The sequence below is a fragment of the Emys orbicularis genome, chromosome 6 (assembly GCF_028017835.1).
Source record: "Emys orbicularis isolate rEmyOrb1 chromosome 6, rEmyOrb1.hap1, whole genome shotgun sequence".
Classification (NCBI taxonomy): domain Eukaryota; kingdom Metazoa; phylum Chordata; order Testudines; family Emydidae; genus Emys; species Emys orbicularis.
The window spans coordinates 93405961-93428982 of NC_088688.1; the positions used below are offsets into that span (position 1 = coordinate 93405961).

Here is a 23022-nt window from a genome sequence, read left to right on the forward strand (position 1 = left end):
AGCATGTAAGTGTTAAAATATCTTCCATTTATAGAGAAAACCTGTTGTGATGTAGCACACCTGAATTGTAGGCTAGCTTCTGACTAGTAGAATCAGTTAACCTATCCATATCATGCTATCATCTAGCAACAGCCCGGAAGGGTTTGTAGAGAGACATAGCTAGAGTATTCATCTAGTGACAACTACAGTCTGGCATGTACTTTATTATATTAAGCTTGTCCCTCTGATTTCCCCGCCGCCAATTTAGTACACAGGTCTTGCTTTTTTATAACAAGTCCTATTATAGTTATTCTCAATTTTTAATAATTTAAGAAGACATTGAATCATAAATCCTACAGAACATTTTCTCTACTAAGTGTAGCTGAATTAAAAACACAAATGCCTCTGATCTAATGTTTTAAAGCAATATGAATTCCACATGAGATTCATTAAGACTGCTTTGAATTAGTGCCATTTTAAACGTTATATACACTATTGCCAAGCTCAGCAATCATTTTATAGACACCTGCAGTTTTTGGTTTACTGTTTCAGGGTTCATTGATAACTCATCAGCAAAAGACTGCAAAGGCCTATTTGTATACTCTTTTAGGTACTAAATGGTGGGCCATTATTGCCAAATTCAAACCTTTTTGTCAGCTAAAACATGGGGGTAGCAAGGACATTGCAGTTCTTTTCCTATGTTGCATATGGAGTCAAGCCTAATACTGCTGTATGAAAGTTACCCTACCTTAATTGACAGACTGCAACAGAGATGCTCACCTGTAGTAACAGGATTCGTCTAGAAATAGGTTTCATTAGACATTCTGCTTCAAACATAACTAATGTGAAAATAAACTAATGCAGGGGTTCAATAAATGCAATGTATTAGTACTGATGTTTTTGACATACTAGCTGTTATCTCTAACAATTGTCAGTGGTTAGATTTCTCTTGGTTTCTAATTCTTACAATTGTAAACATTGTTAGCATTCATGTGAACATTGAGAATCGGGCTCTTAAAGAATTGTTGCTGATTTTCATCCTGCTCAATTTATCAAGGACCAAATGTATTTCAGATCCACAGTTGGGTCAATTTATATCACAAAAGACTTTTGCTGTTAGTTTGCCAATCATATTCTGGGTAGTGAGAATTCTACCCTTTTTTTCTTTTATTTTGGCTTTGTGGAACTCATTAAATAATTTTCTAACCTATCAATTATTTAAGTAGAACTGTAGTACACAAAAATTGTTTTCTCTCTCTCTCGACTAGGGCTTATCTACACAAATGCTTAGTTTGTACCAAACAAGCACTTACTGTCTGTGTGGACCCCGCTGCTATGCACTAAAAGTTTCCTAGTGCCATTCAATCTACTCCTGTTTCAGAGCACTCCGCGAAACTTTTAATGTGCAGCAGCTGGGTCCACGTGAACACTTAATGCCTGGCAGGCCAGCACAATGTAGATTTACATCTCAGCTTGCCACAAAATAAGTGTGTAGACAAGCCCTTAGAGAGGAGGGGGATGCAGGGCAAAGGAATTAAAGGGTGGAGAATTCATGTTCCGTAGCCACTGCCAACTCCCAACCCTGCCACAGTTGCTTCTGTTGCCGGTAGCAAGTGACTGCTTGAAAGTCTCCCATCTTGCCTCCTTGCTCCTATGGCAGTCCCAAATGTAGCTCTCATATATGTTGCTGCAGGTTCAATCAGCAATCTGCTAGCTCGGGCTTTTCTGTTCTGTTCCTATGGCACGTCGCACAACTGTGGAGAATACCAGTGGCGGTGCCCATACAGCCCTGTGCCAAACAATATGTAGTTTTCTGCTGAGTAGGAGGGGAGAGGAACTTAAAAACAAGAAAACAATTAAAAAAAAAAAGTGGAGGGGAAAAAACAAGACAAATAATGGTGAGAAAGGGGACTCAGAAAAAGGAACCAAGTAGAAATGCTGTGCTGGGGTCAAATAAGTCCAATGAGCTGGGAAGGAATTCAGTGGGATTTACTCAGTTTATAGTACCCAAGAAAACTGGAGAGAGGAGGGCTGTTTGAGATCTGAAGGAGTTCAGCTTATGCGCCAATTTGCGTTGCTAAAATTTTGGGGTAGGAGGACCTTCCAAACAGTTCCTCTGAGGTCACTGTGCCATATGAGTTCCCCACATGCCTGATTTCCAGTAGATAGGGATACTCTTCAAAAATTGCTAGAGGAAATTCACAAACTGGAATTAAGCTGAGCAGAAAGATCCTGCAGCAGACTTTCCAACACAACTTACATCTGCTTTAGCTCTCTATAGGATGGCATGGGGCATGGGGGTTTCTGCAGGCAGACAGCCTCTGCATGCTGGAGAAGGGGGTCCCTGAAAACCCTGATAAGCCAGGTGGAGTGGAGACAGGGATTTAAGTAAGGGCCGGGGAGTGGAGTTGGGAACTATTAGATCAATATTTTAAATGTATCCAGTGGCACAAAATCACTGTTTGGGGAGTGCAGGTGCTCAGCATGCAATCTTCCCATATGTAGGTGGGAACAGTAGCCCCAGAGGGACCTATCTGCAATTTGGCAATCTGCAAATCTCATCTCTCGCTACTCCTCCTGAGTTCCCCATGCAAAGTCTTAATTACTTGGGTTTTGCGTGATATGGGATGAATTACGTCTAGAATTAGAGTATATACAAGGCGTCTAAGAAGAGACAATTTCTGGCCTAAATACCAAATGAAAATTTTATGCTTTTGGCCTTCTGGCAAATGAGTATTAACACTCAGAAATGAATTTTAAACAAATTCAATTACATAATTTTGTTCTTTAATATTGACAGTTTCAGATAATAGAGCCCTCAGGCAGTGAAACTGGCAAACTCATTTTCATAGCTGCCAAGTTTGGTGCAGCTCCATGTGTGATGTTTATACAAATTAGTGAACTAATTTGATTATTTTGTAAATAAGTTGCATATAGCCATAAACTTCTACTTAAAAAATTGTGTGGATGTATGTAGTGGTGCCAAAGGGCACATTGATCCTGCTAAATGAGTTCTCTCTCTTTTTTTCTCTGTATGAGTTTTCCATGAGATGTGGGACAGACCTGCCAAATTCATAAATGTCACATGAGATGCATGATACTTGGTGGGTCTGTATTTTGGTCTCCTGTGCGCACTGATCCCAGATGCTGGTAGTTTCTTCTGATAAGGAAACGATATGTCATAATTTTGAACACAGCCTTCAGCCTGGAAGGAAATAAGAGTGAAATTCTAGCGTAGCTCTCTTTAGATGCCTTTTGACACTTTCAAATGCTTTTCTTTCAAGCAATATCAAAGAATAATCTGGGTTAAATAGTCTTTACTACAGTATAGATGATATTTCAGTTCCGCTTCTCATTGTTTAAATGGCTTTTTTTTAAGGTACTGGATAAAACCACAGCTTTACATTCTTATTGGCCTTCCCTTTTATTTCACAAGTAAAATTTTCACTCAACTGAGCTCTGTTTGTACTCTAAAGCAGTGGTTCTCAAACTAGGGCCGCCACTTGTGTAGGGAAAGCCCCTGGCGGGCCAGGCCGGTTTGTTTACCTGCCGCGTACGCAGGTCCGGCTGATTGCAGCTCCCACTGGCCGCGGTTCGCTGCTCCAGGCCAATGGGGGCTGCGGGAAGTGGCGCGGGCTGAGGGACATGCTGGCCGCCCTTCCTGCAGCTCCCATTGGTCTGGAGCAGCTAACTATGGCCTGTATTTATTAAAGTTGGTGTGTATTCTGCAGTTGGTCAAGTTTTATAAACCTTGTAGATTTCAGTGTATTAACAATTCTGAGACATAACAGGTAGTCATGATGTTTGTCTGTATTAGAAATAACCAGTTTTTCTTTTGCCATAACAGTCTATAGTCTGTTTGCCATCCATGCAGTGATGAGACCACTGCTGTTTTCCATTTCCTGGATTTCCTTTCCCCCCCCCCCCATCCATGACAATATGAAACTCGACTGTGCTAAGGCCCCCAACTGATTCATGGTTTGTTGTATCATAAGCAGTGTTTCAGGCTCTAGTCCTTGAAGATATTAAATTCTGGATGCAGAGGGAATGTCAGACATTTTATTTCAGCAAGATAACTTGAGTGCAGACCAGTCCTGCCATATGTGCTAGTAAGTCCCCTCTTCTTAGAATTCTCTTTTAGGTGACTGGAACTTCTGTTTCTGTTCACTTTCTTGCTGATTTAGTAGATCTACTATTGGAAACTAGTTCATATTATTGTGCCTGTGATTGTGGATTACTATGATATCTACTTGGGTACAGCTTTGAATTCTTTCTTACATTACTGTGTGGCAACTTCAGATGCATTGTCTTGTTCAGTAGATGAAGGTCACATATATAATTGCTACCAACTCTCATTTTCTTAGTCACCTTATTCTTTCTCTGACCTGTGATTTTCCCCCCTCCCCTTTGCCTCCTCTGGATTGTTCACACTTTTCTTCCCTGTTCAGCATTTGCAATCTAGGTATCATTATTTCCAAAGATATTCTGTAAAAGATGCTAAAGATGTTTATGATTCCACCTTTCTTAGCTCTCCCTTATATGTTGGCTTTCCTTGCAAAAGAAACGTTCTCATTCCTGTTACTGTCTTTAAGATAATGAGCCATAAAAAGTGAATGGCATTGGTTTTTAGCAACCTAGTTGCAGGACTCTGGTTCAGTGTGCACTAATCAGTATGGTCATCTCATAGGTTGCAACAATGTGACATCTTGGCATCTTCTATTTAGGTGGCCAGCTCTCTTCTCACATTATCAACAAAATTATAATCATGTAAATGAAGTTTTAAAGTTGTAAAGAACCTGCTGATAGGAGCTCAGTAATTTTAGTCATCATCCCAGGTGGGAATTTTTTTAATTGGTGAATGTAAAATCTGTTAAACACTGAGACTTTTGGACATACAGATTGTGCACATTTCCTTATTTGTTTATAAACCAACTAAGCAAATGGTACAGCATCAGTCAAAGCAATACATCATAATTAGGTGTGTAGCAAGATCAGATTATGTGGCAGATCAGAAAAAGTGGGCCAAACATTCATACTATAATTCACTTTTTTCTTTTAATTTGTAGGGCCTGTGTTTGCTTTGAAGGGTGGGTGGGTGGATGAATATGGAAGCCATGCAAGGTACTAATCTTTTAGCTTCTTCTGAAATGTGTAGTGCAAGACTTTCCATTTCTATAAAACAGCCTGCATTTTAAGACAGAGATTGAAGGTGACGAGACTGCCAGATTCTCACTACTCAGTGCTTTACCTGCAAGGATCAATAGTCTTAAGTAGTTATTCATTCTGTTTCCTAAGTTTCTAAAACTGTTTCTTGGCGCTGAAATCTTCTCCAATAGTCTTACTATGTTCTCACTCTTGTAATCTCTTTTCCTAAATAAATGATTAATCTTCTGGGAAACTGGAATCAGATGTTTTTGAACTGGCTGGCAGTATTGTATAAAATAGCTTCCAGAGCAGTTGAAGGTCCAAATATCTCTTTTGTGCAGCACTCTTGAATGATCATTCCTTCGTCTCAAAAATGAATTCCTTCTTGGGATCCACTCTTAAGACTGCTACATTTTAGAGAAACAAATTTAACCTGGGAAGACTTTATTAATTTCCCACCAACATCAAAACTCCCTTCAGAGCAAAGTTTCAAACGTGTTAATTGCTTCAAAGATGCTGTCCGTCTTCAGTAATGCTTAGCTATCTGAGAAGCTCTAGTTTAGTTTCAGTTCTGACCATACTACCAAAATGGTGCTTATTAGGTATTGTGAGTTTATTTACCAGGCTTGCCTCTGCTCCTTCAGCCTTCATCCAACTTGAATTATCTGTTGCATTAGACTTTTACGGTGAACAAAGTATTGGCTTGACTGCATTATGCACTAATGACTATTAATGGATCTCTTGAGTTCAGTGCTTGGTTTTTATCACCAGTCTGTCTTAATGAACTCAGTTCACTGCCATTCATAATAGTCTCACTTATGATCCCATCATTGCTCAGCATGAAGATGATTCACTGCTTGGTTTTGTAGCATTAACAAGATACTCTAGCAAGTATTTTTCTTTAGGATGAGGAGGGCTGTAATTTCTATAGGGCATTGATCTGGGACTCAGCAGACCTGGGTCCTATTCCTAGCTCTGCAACAGTTCTGCTGGGTGACCCTGGGCAAGTCACTTCACCTATCTCTGCCTCAGTTTCCCCATCAGTCAAATGGGGATGATGTTACTGACTTCCTTTGTAAAGTGCTTTGAGATCTACAGATGAAGGGCTATATAAGAGGTAGGACTGTTATCATTTATTCTGACTCTGAGAGGCCAGTAATTATATCATGTGTATCATCACATCTACCTAATATCTGGTTTTAGATCTTGAAGAACTTAACTCCAAACCTGATATGAAGAAAACGTTGCTCCCAGCCTTGTCATTTTAAATGACTGATGGCAGCCAAATTGTTCCTCCAAATAATGTGCTCCTGGTGGCTGTGTTTGGTAGGGAGGGAGTTCTTGCTTTGTGATAAAATGGTGCCATTAATATCTACTGGAATCTTAAATAGTGACTTATGGGGAGCATTCATTTTAGTTCTATAGGTGGATTGTGAGGCTTAATTTATTAATGTTTTAAAACCTTTTGAGATCCTTGGGTAGTGTTTCTTAAAAGAGAGAGAGAATATTTACAAGTCCTTACCTTACTGTCTAATATGATCATGCGTGAACTCCAGTTAATTGAGAATGCTGCTATATTCCAGAGGGCAGATTATCAAAATGCATTCTGACCATTTGACCACTAGTTGATTACTAGTCCAACAAAGTATCAGTTATATAATCAACTAAAAATTAGATAAGATGAAGTGTTGTGGGTTGTTGTTTTTTTGTTTTTTTTAATGGACATAACTGACTTTTCAACCACTTACCGTATATACTTGTTCATTAGCCCGTTCATTTATAAGCCGACCCCCCAAGATGGATAGGTAAAAATGGCAAAAACTGTACGACCCTTTCATAAGCTGACCCTATATTTCAGGGGTTGGTCCCTCGGCCTGCACCACTTCCCGCAGCTCCCATTGGCTGGGAACGGCAAACCGCGGCCACTGGGAGCTGAGGGGCTCCGTGCCTGCGGATGCTCCAGGTAAACAAAACGTCCCGACCCACCAGCAGCTTACCCTGACGGGCCAGGAGACAAAGTTTGCTGACCTCTGCTATATTTTAAAAGTTGGCATCACAAGAAACACTCAAAAGTTTTCCTAGAATTATTTTAATGTAATCTAACGAAAAACCTGTTATAATAATAAATGAACAAATATGTAGTCACCTTGAAAATTACCGTCAATGTTTTAAATATCCGTTTACTGATTTTAAATTCTCCTATTGCTCTTAAAATCCTTCAAAGTCCAAATCAGTCTCCGATTCACCAAACAGTTCATTAAACTCTGCTTCAGTCACAGCTGCACCTGCATTGTCACCGTAGATGTCGGCAGTGTCTTCTTCAGACTCAGATTCCTTCTCATCATCAGTCTTTGTTGTGTCATCATCAAATATGGCATCGTCTTCTGACCCGTCACGCGCATTGCTGATACAGCATTTCCAAAATGATTTTTCTATCATTTCCGAGGGAATGGACTCCCATGCGTCCTTGACCCACTGGGCGACCAGATTGATTTTGGGCTTCATAAGATTCCCGCCTTTTGTCAACTTCGCCATGCCTCAGCACATCCATTCAGACCACATTTTGCATAGCCTGTCTTTAAAGGGTTTGTTCAGGCAGACATCAAGCGGTTGTAGAACAGAAGTTAAGCCTCCAGGTATTACTGCCAAAGTTGTTTTTTTGGTCACATATTTCACCTCATCCGTCTTGTGGGCCTGAACATGTCCCAAACGAGCATAGCAGGTTTCTTGAAAAGTGTTCCTGGTCTCTTATTCCACACTTTTTCCAGCCATTCATAGTCCCACTTTCATCCACCCATCTCTTTTCGTGTGCACGTACGATGACACCAGCAGGAAATTTCATGTTTTTAGGCAAGGTTTTTCTTTTAAAAATAACAACAGGAGGGAGCTTTGATCCATTGGCCAAACACGATAAAACCATCGTAAAATGGATTTTTTCCTGGCCAGTGGTTTTAAATAAAACTTGTTTTTACCAACACCGGTTACTGTTCTGTTGCTCGGGAGATCAAATGTCATAGGTATTTCATCCATATTTCCTATTTGTGACCGCTCAAATGCATATTCCTTTTGATGTTTTATAATAAATCTTTGGAAAGATTCGATTTTTTCTTCCAGATCTCTCGGCAGCTTTTGCGCTATCTTTGTTCGCTGACAAAGACAGAGACCACGACAGTTCATGAAGCGAGTACACCAACCCGCTGATGCAAAGAGTGGGGCAGACAATCCCCAAAGCTGGTGGATATTCCAATACTTAGATGTACCAAACCAGCACAAAACAGCTTCTGTAATACCTTACTGGTTACCCAGAAGCCAACAACACAGTTACCTTAAATAAACCCAGCCTTAGGCCTCGACCCAGACACCCAAGTCAAATATGATGAGGATTACTGAAAATCTTATTTGTCATATAAAAAAGTTCTAACAATCCCAAAGGATCGGACACATTACCTCCCAGGTTAAGGAATATTCCAGATCTTACCCAAATACACACTTGCAGCCAATTATTATTAACTAAACTAAAATTCATTAAAAAAGAAAAGAGAGAGTATTGGTTAAAAGATCAATATACATACAGATATGAGTACAGCTCTGAGATCAGATCCATGGTAGAGATGGTGAGCTTTGTAGTTGCAAAGAGTTCTTTCAGAATTAGTCCATAGGATATAATCCAATGTCCATATTCAGGGTGATCCAGGTTAGGACTGGAGATCTCCGCCTTATTGCTTCAGCTTCCCCTGCATGAATCATCAAGCAGATCTGAGATTAAAAGGATCAGGACCCCAGACATTCTTATACAGTTCCAGGCCTTCTTTGACAGCTCGGAGTCCTTAGGCGAAAAATAGGCAATTATTGAGACTTTGAAGTAGACCTATTTCCTAAACATCACTGGTAATTAGCTACAGGGATTAACATACGATAATTTATTCATTAAGCAGTTTATCACAACTTTAAAGAGTCATATAGACAATGACATTATTTCATCCAAGATTCAGCTAAATGTTAATATTCCCTTTTGATCTCTGAATCAACAGCTATAGTGATAGACAGGAACTGTCTGTTTATATAGCTAACATCTAACAAAATATGAGTACACACATGCAATTAGTATCACCTCTAATTCTCTAACAATACAGGTTTGCATTTCAAACTTTTAGCCTATCTACCAGGGAATGGCCCTAATTACCATTTGTATACTTTTCTAACATGTCTCTAAAGGTTGGCTCTGGGTCATTTAGCCTGCAAGCTGCTTAACCCTTTCTGGCCATGTGTCACACTTTGTATAAGATTCATTGCAATTATATAACAGTGGGAGTGTCCCTCCTGCTGCCCCCCTACCAGATCTCAAAGGAAAACTCAAGGAGTATGAATCCTCACAAAAGAAGAAACCAAAGAAAAGGATTTATATGAGACCATGTGAATTGAAACCACTGAGATTTGTGCAGCTTTAGTTTTAGGTATAAATCCAAATATGACAAAAGTTAATCCTTAGAAGGATACTATGGATCTGTTTCTGTATGTCCTGCACTTGTTCTAGAGCCAGGTCTCGTTGATGTTACTGAGAATTATGTGAAGCTTACACTCAGGTTATTACTCTACTATTACTACTACTCTATTACTCTCCCCATTCTTTACATTTTAAGTTACTGGTGTAGTATATGCTGCTGCCTCTTTAAATAATACCGTATGTGAGCATCACACTTTCATATTGGCAGTGAAAATATTACACACTGGGAAACTGACGAGAAGAAATCTGCCTGAACCACAATATTGAACCTGCTCTCCCCAGCTCCTCTCTAAATTTTAGAAAAGCTGGGATCCACATCCAGATTCATTTGTTGATGTCATATGTTGTGGCTCAGTTCTATCTAAGGGGCTGACTCAGAACACCTGGATTTTGGAGGAGTAAGTCTCCAAATCTGGATCTGTACTCTTACAGTTGAGGTCTGTCTATACAAAAAGCCACCCAGTAAATCTAGCAATATAGCTCTGTCTTCCATATTCGCTCCAGTCTCTCTTTGTAACTTTGTACTGTGTATCAGCCTTACCACTTCCATGAAACTTCTGCTAAATTTTGCAATCAGTGTATCTGATTTGTGGGCACTGGATAAATTGACAGAAGAAAGTAAGTTGCAACACTGAGAAAACAGTAACATAATAGAGTAGCGGAAGAGTGAAATTCACTCTCGAATGCATGTGTGCTCACTGTTCCAAAGAGATTATTTGAACTGGTTCTTTGATAAAGAAAATGTCTCATTTCCCAAAGGTGAGATCTGTGTAATGGACTGTGGCTGTATAGATATTGCCGTTTTCAGTGGGGATTGAACCCTGCAGAGGTTTACCATGGAAAGCACAGGCCTCTACTACTAGAACTAAAGGAGAACCCCTATATAACTGTGGGGAAGTAGCTGATTGCATAGTCACTTTGGCTTGTTACTTGAGGTGGTTATATGTATTAGGCAATTGTATTACTCATGGACCATCCTGATGTGTTCATGGGCACGAGTCCAGGGAGGAAGGTACATGCATACATAAGTGCGTGTGTCTTGAAACCCAAATGTGTAAGTATTTGTCTGGGTTTGTACAAGCTCAAATTGGGAACACACTCTTGAAAATTTGTAGGTTTTGAATAGTTAAGCCTAAAATAACATGTGAAATGTGTATTAGAGTGGCCACTATCTTTATATTGTATTTACTTCTCACCACAGCAGATCTCTTTGAAGTGCAGAGTTTGAAAAAAGTACCTCACACCTCCTAGCCCCAGGACTAAGCCCAATGGTCCGGGGTGGAGTGGGGTGTATGTGTGCTGTTATGTATCTCTCCTTCCCTCTAGTGCAGGGATAGGCAACCTATGGCACGCGTGCCAAAGGCAGCATGCGACCTGATTTTCAGTGGCACTCACACTGCCTGGGTCCTGGTCACCGGTCCTGGGGGCTCTGCATTTTAATTTAACTTTAAATGAAGCTTTTTAAACATTTTAAAACCCTTATTTACTTTACATACAACAATAGTTTAGTTATATATTATAGACTTATAGAAAGAGACCTTCTAAAAATGTTAAAATGTATTACTGTCACGCGAAACCTTAAATTAGAGTGAATAAATGAAGACTCGGCACAGCACTTCTGAAAGGTTGCCGACCCCTGCTCTAGTGGAACTTCCTGCTTTTTAAGAGAATAAATATAGTGTATTTGATGGACAGTATGTTTCCATTAACTTTCTGTTGAATTACTGTTTTTAAATGTAACTTATTAAATCTCTTTGCTTTTTTTGTGCTACCTTTCCCATCCTGGCCTCACTCTAGTTTTTCTCTTTCATGTTCTATACCAGATCATAGTATATTTTTCTACATTATTTTGACTGCCTCTTTCCCTTCTCTCTCAATCCACTTTCTTATGTCCTTTTCTTTCCTTACACTATGTGCTCCACCTTTTCCCCTGTGCTTTTTCTCATTTGTCCCCCAAAATCTCTTCCCCCCTCCCCCCCGACACTCACTCATTCAGCTCTACCAACGCATTTACTTACTTGTAGGTCTTCAAAAAATTACTAGACACTTAACTGACAGAGGTTTACACTAAAATTACACAGAGGATTACACTATAATGAGAGGAGCAACTGTCTGGAAACAGTGAGATGGTATCTCCTCCCGACTCCCAAATATCAGGGAAAAGGGAAAGTGCTGGGATTTCTATCAGGGTATTGTCTCTGAAAACACTGGAGCTTAGATACTATGGTGATGAGTGGCAGTTTAAAACCCTGTTTGAGGGCTTCATCTTTGGTAGCCCCTGCTTTGTAGATGCCAGATAAATTTGAAGCTTTCCAGCCATTTTCAGGTTGCTGGAAGTAAGGGTGAATATTGTTACAGGGCGTGCACACATGCAAACTGCGTCACATGCTCACCTCCTGACAGCTGCAAGGATGGTTCTGGGAGAATCTGATCATTTACCATTTTCCAACCCTCTGATTTTGGATCTTCCTCTCCAAAGAGTAGTGCCTGTGCTTACCTCAGCTGAAGAGTTCTTAAAAGTATATTCTTGTTAAGCCAAATAGTTGGATCATCATCACTAAAGTTGTAGAAAGTAGGGTTTATGGGTGGATTTCGTTTCGCACACAGTGTGGTATAGTATAACTGCATTTAGTGACACCCAAATGCCAAAGATGCAAAAGAAGGAAAAATTGCTGAAGTTCCTTCATTCTGTTTTGTTGCTACAGCTCGATTCCTATTTTTTTTTCTTTGCAATTCCACTGGTTAGAGCAGCAGGTTCTGAACCAAAGGTGTGACCCAAAAGTGGTTTGTTAGAGGATGTTTACAGGACTGCCTGCACCAGCTGAGCAACCAGTAAAATTCCACTGTTTCTAAGACCCTATGGGAACCCAGGGCTGTGGAGAGGAGGAGTAACTCTCACCTTTCTTCCTCCTGCTGCATCTACAACTGCCCCCCTCCCCCAGCACAGCTCACAAAGGCCTGTGGCATATGGATGGTAGGGGGATGAATTTTCAGCCATTTTGTGGATCACGGGGTTGGGGGGCGGGGAGTTTGAGAACCACTGTATTGGAGAATAAATTTCTCCCTTAAATCGCCCATCTTTAGTGCATGCTTAGGACAGTTTTAAATTGTAGATATCTATACTTCTGTTTGTGTTATGTGTTTAACTTTTAAAAAATTTCTAAAGTATTTTTTTCCCCTTCAGCTGATGGAGTCTGTGTGTTTAAATGCTTGGTTAACAGAGACACTGAATACTGTCGTGTGGGCAAAGAGTCTGTCCTAATTACACTGGGGTACAACAGTGCCTTACTCCAATTCAAGTCACATTCTGGTAAGTGCTTGCCGCATCACGGACATCTTGCATTTCTGAGAATCGTCTTTCTCTCCCTTTGCTGCTCTATGAATATTTTTACTAAAACTCCTCCTATCTTTTCCCTCTGTTCTACATTATCTATTACACACTGCAATATGTTATGAAGTTCATGATCCATGTGACTTGACATATCACTCTCAGATTCTAACCAGCCATTGACATAGAAGGCATCAATTTTCAAAAACACCACCAGAAACCCATTCTTATTCTTGAGAACAGATAACAGTTGAATATGGTACTCTTAACATTTCATCCTTGATAAATGTAAGTAAGCCTCTGTGTGTAAGAGCCAGCAGTTTTTTAATTGTCCTGAAAGCTGTCCTTACCTTAAGGTTAAGCTCTTCATCTGTACAATTATGTCATTGAACAGTTTGGTAATTCAAATGCTTTTGAAACCAGCAATTCCTTACTGTTTTTAGCTTTTCTACCAAAATATAAGCATCTACGCTCATTGGTGTACTGTAACATACATCTGCAGTTTGTATGTATTCTGTTTCTGTACATTAGTGTACTACTGATGCTGAAAAAGAATCCCACTGTCATTCTTTTAAAAAATCATTTATCAACTGCATTTAAGTGAACTTGTGAAACTTTAATAATTGCAGTTCCACTTGACCAAATTTGTCCTAAGTCTAACAGCAGCAACATTTATTTTAATATAATTTTATTATAATAGCCATATGCATAAATAAGAGAAATGTTCTCACTTTGACCTTTCAAAGCTTGCTTAGTTCCTGTGCAGGGCAATTCAAAAGCCTAGTTCATTTATTCTGAGGAATGTGCATTGCAGACCAAATGTAATTTTGACATAGCATGACTAGAATTCTCGCTCTCCTATCACATACCCAACACCATATACAAGAAAAAACAATTCGACTCAACGCATTCAGCCAGCAAATTGGACTGAAAATCAACCGCAATAAGATAGATATCATGACCTTTAATAGTGCCTCACCATCACCAGTACGGATAGAGGATTATGTTGTCACCAATGTAGAAACAGTCACATACTTGGGCAGCACCATCAGCCAGGATGGTGGAACAAGCCAGGACATCCCGAACAAAATCAGTAAAGCCAGGAACACCTTCAGGAGCTTAAATACAGTTTGGAAATCATCAAAATAACACCAAAACCAAACTCAAGAGCTGCGTACTTTCAACACTACTTTATAGTGCAGAATGCTGGGGAATGAGAAAGTATGACAAGTCCAAACCATCTTCATTCCATACAACCTGCCTCAGAAAAATCCTCCATATCTTTTGGCCCAGAACAATCTCAAACCAAGATCTATTGACACAGTGCAGCCAAGAGGATCTGAGCACCATCATTATCCGGAGACGTTGGAGTTGGATTGGCCATGTGCTTTGGAGGGAAACTGATTCCATCACCAGAGTAGCAAAAACGTGGACACCACCTGAAGGCAAGCAAAAATGAGGCCGCCCGAAAACAACATGTCAAAGAGCTGTGGAAGCCAAGGTGAAAAACCTGGAGCACAGCTGGAGAACCACTGAAAGACTTGCCAGAAACAGACAGGAGTGGAGGAACTTCGTTGCTGCCCTAAACTCCAGAGGCGTAATGGGAACATGATGACGATGATGAATAGAATTTTCCTTTTTCTAGATCACCTGGTCTTTGGTCAGGTACCATAACCATTTCCACCACCACCTCCTGGCAGTTTTTAAAATCGGTGTATTATTAGATCATCTCACATACATCTATAAGGGAAAATCATTCATGCATCCTCCTACATTGCTAGAGCAACACAGTTACAACATACAATTATAGCTCGATATTGTTTCCCACAAAATAGTGTCACAATTGAGAAGAAATAATACTTTAAAAAAAAAAGAAAATGCCAAAACAGTGTTTATAGAACAATTCAGTAATAAATGGGGACTTGACAAATAATCAGAATAGCTGTGTGGATAAATTATTAGATAAATCTTCAGTGCCAGGGTTTGAATAATTTATTTTAAAATCCTGACTGTTCTTGACCTTTCCCAGTGTTTGACATTATACAGTACACCAATGTAAAACCACACTTTGACCTTTCAGTTATCTGTTTGCTAAATTTCCAAGCTGTTTAACAGATCTTTCCGTAAATAATCTGTGATGTATGTCTTGAGGATTTAGCCTGACACGTTTTTCTTTTTTTAATGTTTTCTGTATTCTCCGAAGTGTCTCATTTAGTCATTAAGGTCCCAATTCTGCAGAGCATTTTAGGTTTAGGAGATCAGGGCACAAGGAGTCTGTTTTTAATTCTACTGCCCTCTGCCGCAAACAGCAGGAAAGGATCACTCCAAACAAGCACTCAAAAGTGTCAACAATGTCCCCTGCCCAGCTCACTGTGTTCCAAAGGTCTGGTCATTAGGGGGCAAGTGCAGTTTTGCCAGGAAAGAAAGATTTCATGAGGCTTGGTCCTACTCTTTAGAGAGATCTGATTTAGTTATTAATACAGCTTCATATTATGGAACTGTTAGCTAAAAATTTTATAAGAAATTGAGAATACAGTATTACGTGCAGCTAGTCGGAAACAAGCCATTGTCCAATGTTCTCTTTATTATATTTGAAAATGGGGAAAAAATAAATTGAAATGTCCATGTAAATCCATGCAAGTTACTTTACCCAGAGACACAAAAAAAGTCTGTTGAGTTTAAAAAAATACCCTGTTGATATCAAATATAATGTACCAGCTGCTGAGTAAACTTGAAGTTGCCAATAAAAATGGCATTTCTTTTTGCATGATTCCTGAATCACAAGTTAAATAATATTTTAAATGTATAAAGATACTATACTGCATAATACTGAACAGTGCCCCAATTGTGAGAAAGCTAACAACATTTTATGAATGAAAGATTATAGGGCAGCAGCCATTTTTTGTCTGGTGTCCTAGGCGTAGGCCTTATTGGTGCATATAAATTTTTTTTTAAAATGAGAGAAAATAATGCTAACTTGAAGTGAAGACTTTGTCCTTTTAAATTTCAAGAGATTTTTATAGTTATGAAAATATGTTTTAATAGCTGTGGGTGCTCAAAGTCCTATTTCTTTTCTAGATGGGGAAAAATTCATGCCCCGCTTGTGCCCAGGCAGAGAACTGTTGTTCTGTGCCTTTCTGCTTCCAGCATTTAGACAGCAGTAAATCATAGATTGTATCCTCCATTTCCTGCTGAACATATGTGCAACATCTGAATAGGCTCAAGCAGGCCATAAAAATGAAAGTTAATGTATCTAGTACCTACAGGCTTTTCTTTCAAAAACAAAGATCATTTATTTGGAACAGATTAACCAACCAGTCTGTAGCCCATCTGTGGTAGGTTTGGTGTGTAGGTCTGCTCCATAGTACAGATGCCCTGCTTAATTTAGCACAGAATTACATGATGATGGTAGGATAAATTGCTCTTCCAGGGTGGCCGTAGGAATGCAGATTCCTGCTTTACAATCCTCCTAGTCCTGGCATATTGCTATTTGAGGAGTGACTCCAGAAATCAAACAGACAAGCAAACAGTAGTTGTGTTTACACAGCCTAATCAACTCAATTCTCAAATCCTTAAAAAAAAAAAAAAATCAGACAGCAACAATACTCTATGCTACATGCAAGTGGGTACAGTAAAAGGGGGGAAAGGAAATAGGTTAGCTATAGTTTTTCACTTTAAGTATTTGATGTTATTGATCTCCAGGCACAGAATTTTTACATATACAGTAAATATTAGATTTCCAAAAGAATGTATTTGCTATATAAATAAATTGTATTTGTTGATGCGATATGGACCTAAGCAGACATAACGTATTTGATAGTGACTTTTAAGAATTATGCCTGTACTTGAATGCAACAGCACATAGGCGTGTCAAAAATGCAAATACTCATATTACATTCCATGCAGAACACCTGTTCATATTTGTTCCATTGTGGTGCCCAGACGTGGTTGTGAAATTTGCATATAGAGACCACTTTGCTCACTAGAAAGGCTCTCTTATGGCTGGATTGTTCACTGATTAATTTGTTCATGTATTTTTGCACACCTCTATATTGAGTAATTTTTGGTTGCACTAGGTCTTTTAGCTGCGATTCTGAAAATAATCTGATTTTTGTTCATACACTTTTGCTTTTTCAACTTCAGCTGCACACTTAGGCCCTGTTTCAACAAAATATGTAAGCAAATGCTTAATGTTAAGCATGCGAGTAGTCTCATTGACTACTCACATGCTTCAATGAGACTGGTCACATGCTTAAAGTTAAGCACCTGCTTAAGTGTTTTGCTGATTCAGAATCTTAATATGCATCATGTGAAGTTCTGCTCCAATATAACTATGTAATCACTTGCTAGTTTCTTTTTAAAGTTCTGACTTTTTTCCATGAGACTCTAAAAAGAGGAGATGGTTTGCTTCACCTAGACCTGCTTTATTACAGTCAGTTTAGAACAGGGTTAAATTCACAGAATTTACTGAAAAAAATCTTAAATGTTACTAATGCATAAGAATAAAGTGTGACTGTATTGGAAAATGTAAAAATGCACAACTGCACCCCTAGTTTTGCAGATATAAATAGAGGTCCTGGTCCTGGAGTGCTCTGGCTGCTTTCACCTCTCTGCGGGGGTTCACAGTGCCCTAAAGTTTTAACCCAGTGGAGGATCTCTCCAGCATGAGTGGAACAAGCATTTGTTAGACATCAAAATATAGTTGTTCATTAAAATAGTTACCACTATGACCTGTCTTGCTTCCAGGGAGGTGTGTGCTTCCTCATTGTTTTCCAGGCTGTGTTTGGAGTGCAGGATCCAAGATACATAAAGTGATATTGAGGCCTGCTGTTCTGTTCTCTCTCTGGATGGCTCAGTAAATGATTTTTATGCCTTCTGTTATTTTTCATGTCTGTTATTCTTGCTGTTGGCACTTTGAGTGTGCCATCCCCCTTGAGTGATAGCTTCCATTGTCATGACCTTTACGGACTCTCTACTCATTGATCCAATGAGGGAGTCTGCCAACCAAAAACGTACACGCTATTTTGAATATCTCACTGACTATTTGCAAGGCAATAAGATCTAAAGGGTATCCCAAGGGCTAATCTGATTCTGCTGCTGCCATGTTATCTCAATGTGATATCATGCTGCTTGTTTTTCAGAACCTCTTATTCCTCCAATCTCTTGCTTAGTTTATCTGTGCGAATGTATCCATTGCTGGCATTTAAGGTCAGCAATTGGTAAAATGATTATAAAGAGGGGAATTAAGGGAGCAGAAGAAAGATCAATCACATCTTCCCAGCTTTTGTGCGTCATGTGACATCCCACCATTGCTCTAGGACAGCGGTTCTCAAATGTGGGTCGGGACACTATTTTAATGGGATCCCCAGGGCTGGCTTAGACTTGCCGGGCAGCAGGGCTCAGGTTATAGGCCCCCTGGCTGAGGCTGAAGCCCTTGGGCTTCGGCTTTGACCCCTTCCCCGCCCAGGGGAGTGGGGCTCAGGCTTTGGCTCCCCAACCCGGGGCAGTGGGAATCAGATGGGCTGAGGCTTCGGTCCCCCCTCCTGGGGTCGTATAGTAATTTTTGTTGTCAAAAGGGGGTCACGGTGCAATGAAGTTTGAGAACCCCTGATCTAGGAGCTAATCCATGTTGTTTTCTTTCTCCCTGTATGGTAATATTTATTTTTTGAAGTTTAATGTGGTTTATCAAATGTGACAACTGTGTAATCCAGTGCTTTTTTGTTTTATTATGTAGCCGCGTGAGTTAGAACATTTTTTTGCTTTTTGTTTCCTTCATGTCTTTTTTTAGTTCTGATCTGGATAATTTTAAATTTCCAGATTTTGTGTTTTACAGTCAATATTATTAATATTCCGCCAAACTGTCTGAGTAAATGACATGAAGACAGTTACTTGGAAACTGATTTTTTTTTTTCAGCTCAGCCATAGCTCTCTTCACCACTCTTTGATACACCTGCATGTAAACCTCTACATAATGGATCTGTTTTTCTCTCAGAAGAGGGGGTTATCTGACTGAAAAAGTCATGTTATGGTTTGTTTGTCTTCTTCTTTAATGTTGTCTGGTAGCTCCGTTCTCAGTCTCAGCAAAGACATCCCTTGGAATTTCCAAAGAGTGTTTCAATAAAATTTTTTCTCCATTTTGCATTGAAATTTTAAAATTTATGCCTTAGGGAAATGTCTAAGCACCTGGAGTGTTTCACTCCCACTTAATTTTCAATTGTCATGTTCCAGTGAGAGTACAGGGTTTTTGGGTTAATTTCTTGTTTAAATATATATTCTAGTTCAATCAGTTAAGCAGGACAGATATTAGACAATGTTGGCATTATTTTGAAATTGGGTTGGTTAACTATTCTACAAACTGCTATATCTACCAAGTCATTCAAGTGTCAGTGTGTCATGAACAAGGGTGGGCCTTGCTTTTATTGGACCCTATGTGAAGTAAGGTGTTCAGGGACCCATCTCCATCTATATGTAGCTGGGCATGTAATATTATGCCTGGTGAATTGGGGCTGTGTATGTAGAATTGCTGGATGAATGAAATAATATAGCCCCTACTACACAGTTTGTGTTCTCTTAACCCGCTCCTCCCCCTGCAAATATTTTGGTTTGAGTTGATTTTACCCAAATTGAAATATTTCACTTTGATGGCCTGAAACGAACAGTTCCATTTTGAGTTCAGTATTAAACTGCATCTCCTGATGGTGCCAGATTGCCTTGTGGCAGTGATAGGACAGTTGCCTGATGTCCCTATTCTCTCCTATGGGCCAGGCTTCCTGGCTAGACTATGGGCTGGTCTACACTAACCCCCCCACTTCGGACTAAGGTACGCAAATTCAGCTACGTTAATAACGTAGCTGAATTCGAAGTACCTTAGTCCGAAGTTACCGCGGTCCAGACGCGGCAGGAAGGCTCCCCCGTCGATGCTGCGTACTCCGCTCGCCGAGCTGGAGTACCAGCGTCGAAGGCGAGCACTTCCGGGATCGATCCGGGGCACTTCCGGGATCGATCCGGGATCGATTTATCGCGTCTTAACCAGACGCGATAAATCGAACTCAGAAAATCGATTGCTTACATCCGGACCCGGATGTAAGTGAAGACGTACCCTATATCTCGCATGGTGTCCCATGAGGCATGATCAGAGACCAAACACATTGCATCATGGGAGATATAGTCTGGTTAGGCAGTCTGGTCCATAGGAGAGAATGTGGGCACCAGACATCTGAACTACAACTCCCATGATGCAAAGTGTCACCACCAGTAGATGCAGTTCAATTTGAACTGACTTGAAACAAAACATTTGGTGTCAGTTCAGCAAACTGAAATAAAACACTTTGATTTGGAAATATCCAAATGGTCAGTTTCAATTGAAAATGCTGGAGCAAAACATTTCACCATTTCTAAATGAAAAATTTTCAGAACTCTTCATTCTGGGAAAATTCTGATATGTCAACTTTTCATCCTAATTTGTGATGAAAACAAATATTTAAGTATCCTAATTTCCCATGTGACAGAAATTACAATTGCTCAGCTCCAGTCTAATGTCATTACTCACCATAGTTTGTATGTTTCACAAAATCTGGTGGTGCCATGTGCTGGTCCTGTATTGTTTTCTGTGATTAATCTATAGTATTTAGCATAGAAAACACACTATGCTTAAACTTTGTTTTGTTTAAATTTTTGGCTGGAATTTGATCAAAGCTTTTTAAGGTACAGAGCTTTATTCCCTCCATGTGAACAGAGGGTAGTTTCAGGGTTTATGTTGCTTTTAAAAGGTGAGTGTGACAGTATGCGTTTGTTTATGTAATTTATCAGTATCTTAAGACATGGCAAAACACATTATTTTTGAAATGATTAAAAACGAGGTTGTGGGAAACACTCTGTGGATGATTGTCAACACACCATGGATTGTACGTTGAAACTGTGGAATAAGTTTGGTACAATACCATGCCATTAACCCATTACCTTTTGAAAACTAGTAAAATATAATCCCTGCAAATCTGGAGTGCACTCCAGCAAACTAAAATCTGCACACTGATTAATGTATCTGTTGATTTCTGCCTGCTCTATGCACACCGGGACTGTGAGTCTTCACTCACTCTAGATTAAGTGAGGAGAAACATGTCCCTGATCTCTCATGACGGACCTAGCGTCTCACCCCCATATATTCATCAACCTTATTAGAGGATGCACCTAGATGTAGACATATAGCATTGTGTACATTTTCTTTAAGTATGATACAGAGCTAAAAAATTAGGCAATAACACATTTTCCATGTTGAACTAATTGTTTACTGTGGTGCATATGGTCTACAACCATGCTTCAGTTATGAAAATTAACTGTTACCAAACATGTTTGTTCTCTGTAATTAACATAGATTCATAGAGTTGAAAGCTAGAAGGGACCATTAGATCATTTGATCTGACCACCTGTATATCACAAGCCATTAAATTTCATCCAGTTACTATTGTATTGACCCCAATAACTTGTATTTTGGCTAAAACATATCTTCCAGAAAGGCATCTAGTTTTGATGTGCAGATCTGAAAAGATGGAGAATACACCACTTTCCTTTAGTTCTGAGATTTTAGTTTAAATCAGAGAGGTTCTGGTAATTATATAATCTTTGTGCAAAGTTGGTATGGAACTTTAATAGCCACATCTCATGGCACTGCTCTCTCCAATTTGCAGGATTATTTCTAAATGCTCCACTATATCTCATACTTTACAATGCATATAATAATTAAAACAGTCCTGATTTAAGTTTATATATAATCCATTTTAATATGAGGTTGATAAAATGTGATGAGCTACAGGAAGTTAAGTTGTTTTTGTAGTATTATAGTAGCTTGAAATTGAAGGTACTATTTTAATATCCTGCTGAGAAGACAGTTTGATGATGGTGATTGGCTCCTTTTATCATTATTGGTTTACTTTGGATATGAACTACTTTGGTGTCATCAGTCCTGCTGCATATCAAAAAACCACAGTTGATATAAAATCCCCTCTGTGTTTGCAAATTGGCCCATTGAGGACAAAGTCTGTGAGCATCAAGTTCTCCTGTATTGTTGCGGGAAGTGATTCATCCACTAGTGTGCGTGGGACAAAAACATTCCCAACATTTTTGCAGTAAGTTTGGAATCAGTAGAAGAGCTTAAAAGGACAGAAGAGAAATCACTTGGAAACAAGCAGTACAAATAACTGAATTAGTTTGCAAATTATAATGTAATGTTCAGTCGTCATGTTCACAAACAAATTATTTAATGTTGATTGAAATGTTAATAAATTAAGTGTTAAAATGAACATCTGAATTCCATTTGTCTAGCCTGCCATGTTTATGGCTATGTAAAGGCTCACATTCTGCAGAATTTTGTTTTGTTATTTTAAGAGAAAAATTCCTTTGCTACCAAACTTGTGGCAATCCACAAGGGCTCCTGAGAGCCTTTTCCTTCAGGTGTGTGCTGCCCCTGTTGCAGTTGTTACTACTGCTGTTACTGTGTCTGCTAGGTCACTGCTAACTTCAAATCCCAATATATCATCTTGAGTATGTAAAAGGGTAGGTTGGTTTGTTTATTTTGTTTCTGCATCAGATACTTGGAAGAGAGTCTATCCTTGATGAGTATATACAGTTGATTTCAATGCTAATGCCATCATCAATGGTACTGTCCTTATCAAAGGGAGAATTAACCCTCCATTTCCTTGGTTGGAGTTTTGAGATCCCGGTGTTGTGCATGTAAGAGCGTTTCACTTATTAACAGTAGAAGAGCTGATGAACCTAGCAGGGTTTCATATATTCTGTATAACCCAATCATCACCTAGAGAATCTCGTGTTCCTCTATTTCAGACATGGGACCAAATTCACTGCTGTGTAAACTTACAAATCACGGCCCAAATTTACCGTTAGTAGAACCACAACTCTCTAATTGCAGACTCCAGCCGATGTTCCATCTAAATGTGTCTGAATTATTCTCCACCGCTGTTAAGTCCCATCGCCTGAAATCAAAAGGGCTAGAGGCTAACTGTAGTATGCATTTATTTAATGACTTATCACTAGTGGTTTTATTTTTGTACTC

At 39.4% G+C, this 23022-nt stretch overlaps 1 protein-coding gene across 1 annotated transcript in view; it reads left to right on the forward strand.

Annotated features, from left to right (window-relative positions):
- The window catches only part of LOC135880312 (histone-arginine methyltransferase CARM1-like), a 129259-nt gene that overhangs the window by 31145 nt on the left and 75092 nt on the right, over nt 1-23022 (forward strand). Inside the window, exon 2 of the mRNA XM_065406572.1 lies at nt 12813-12938. Within this exon, the coding sequence (XP_065262644.1) occupies nt 12813-12938 (126 nt within the window). The remainder of the gene's footprint in view (nt 1-12812; nt 12939-23022) is intronic.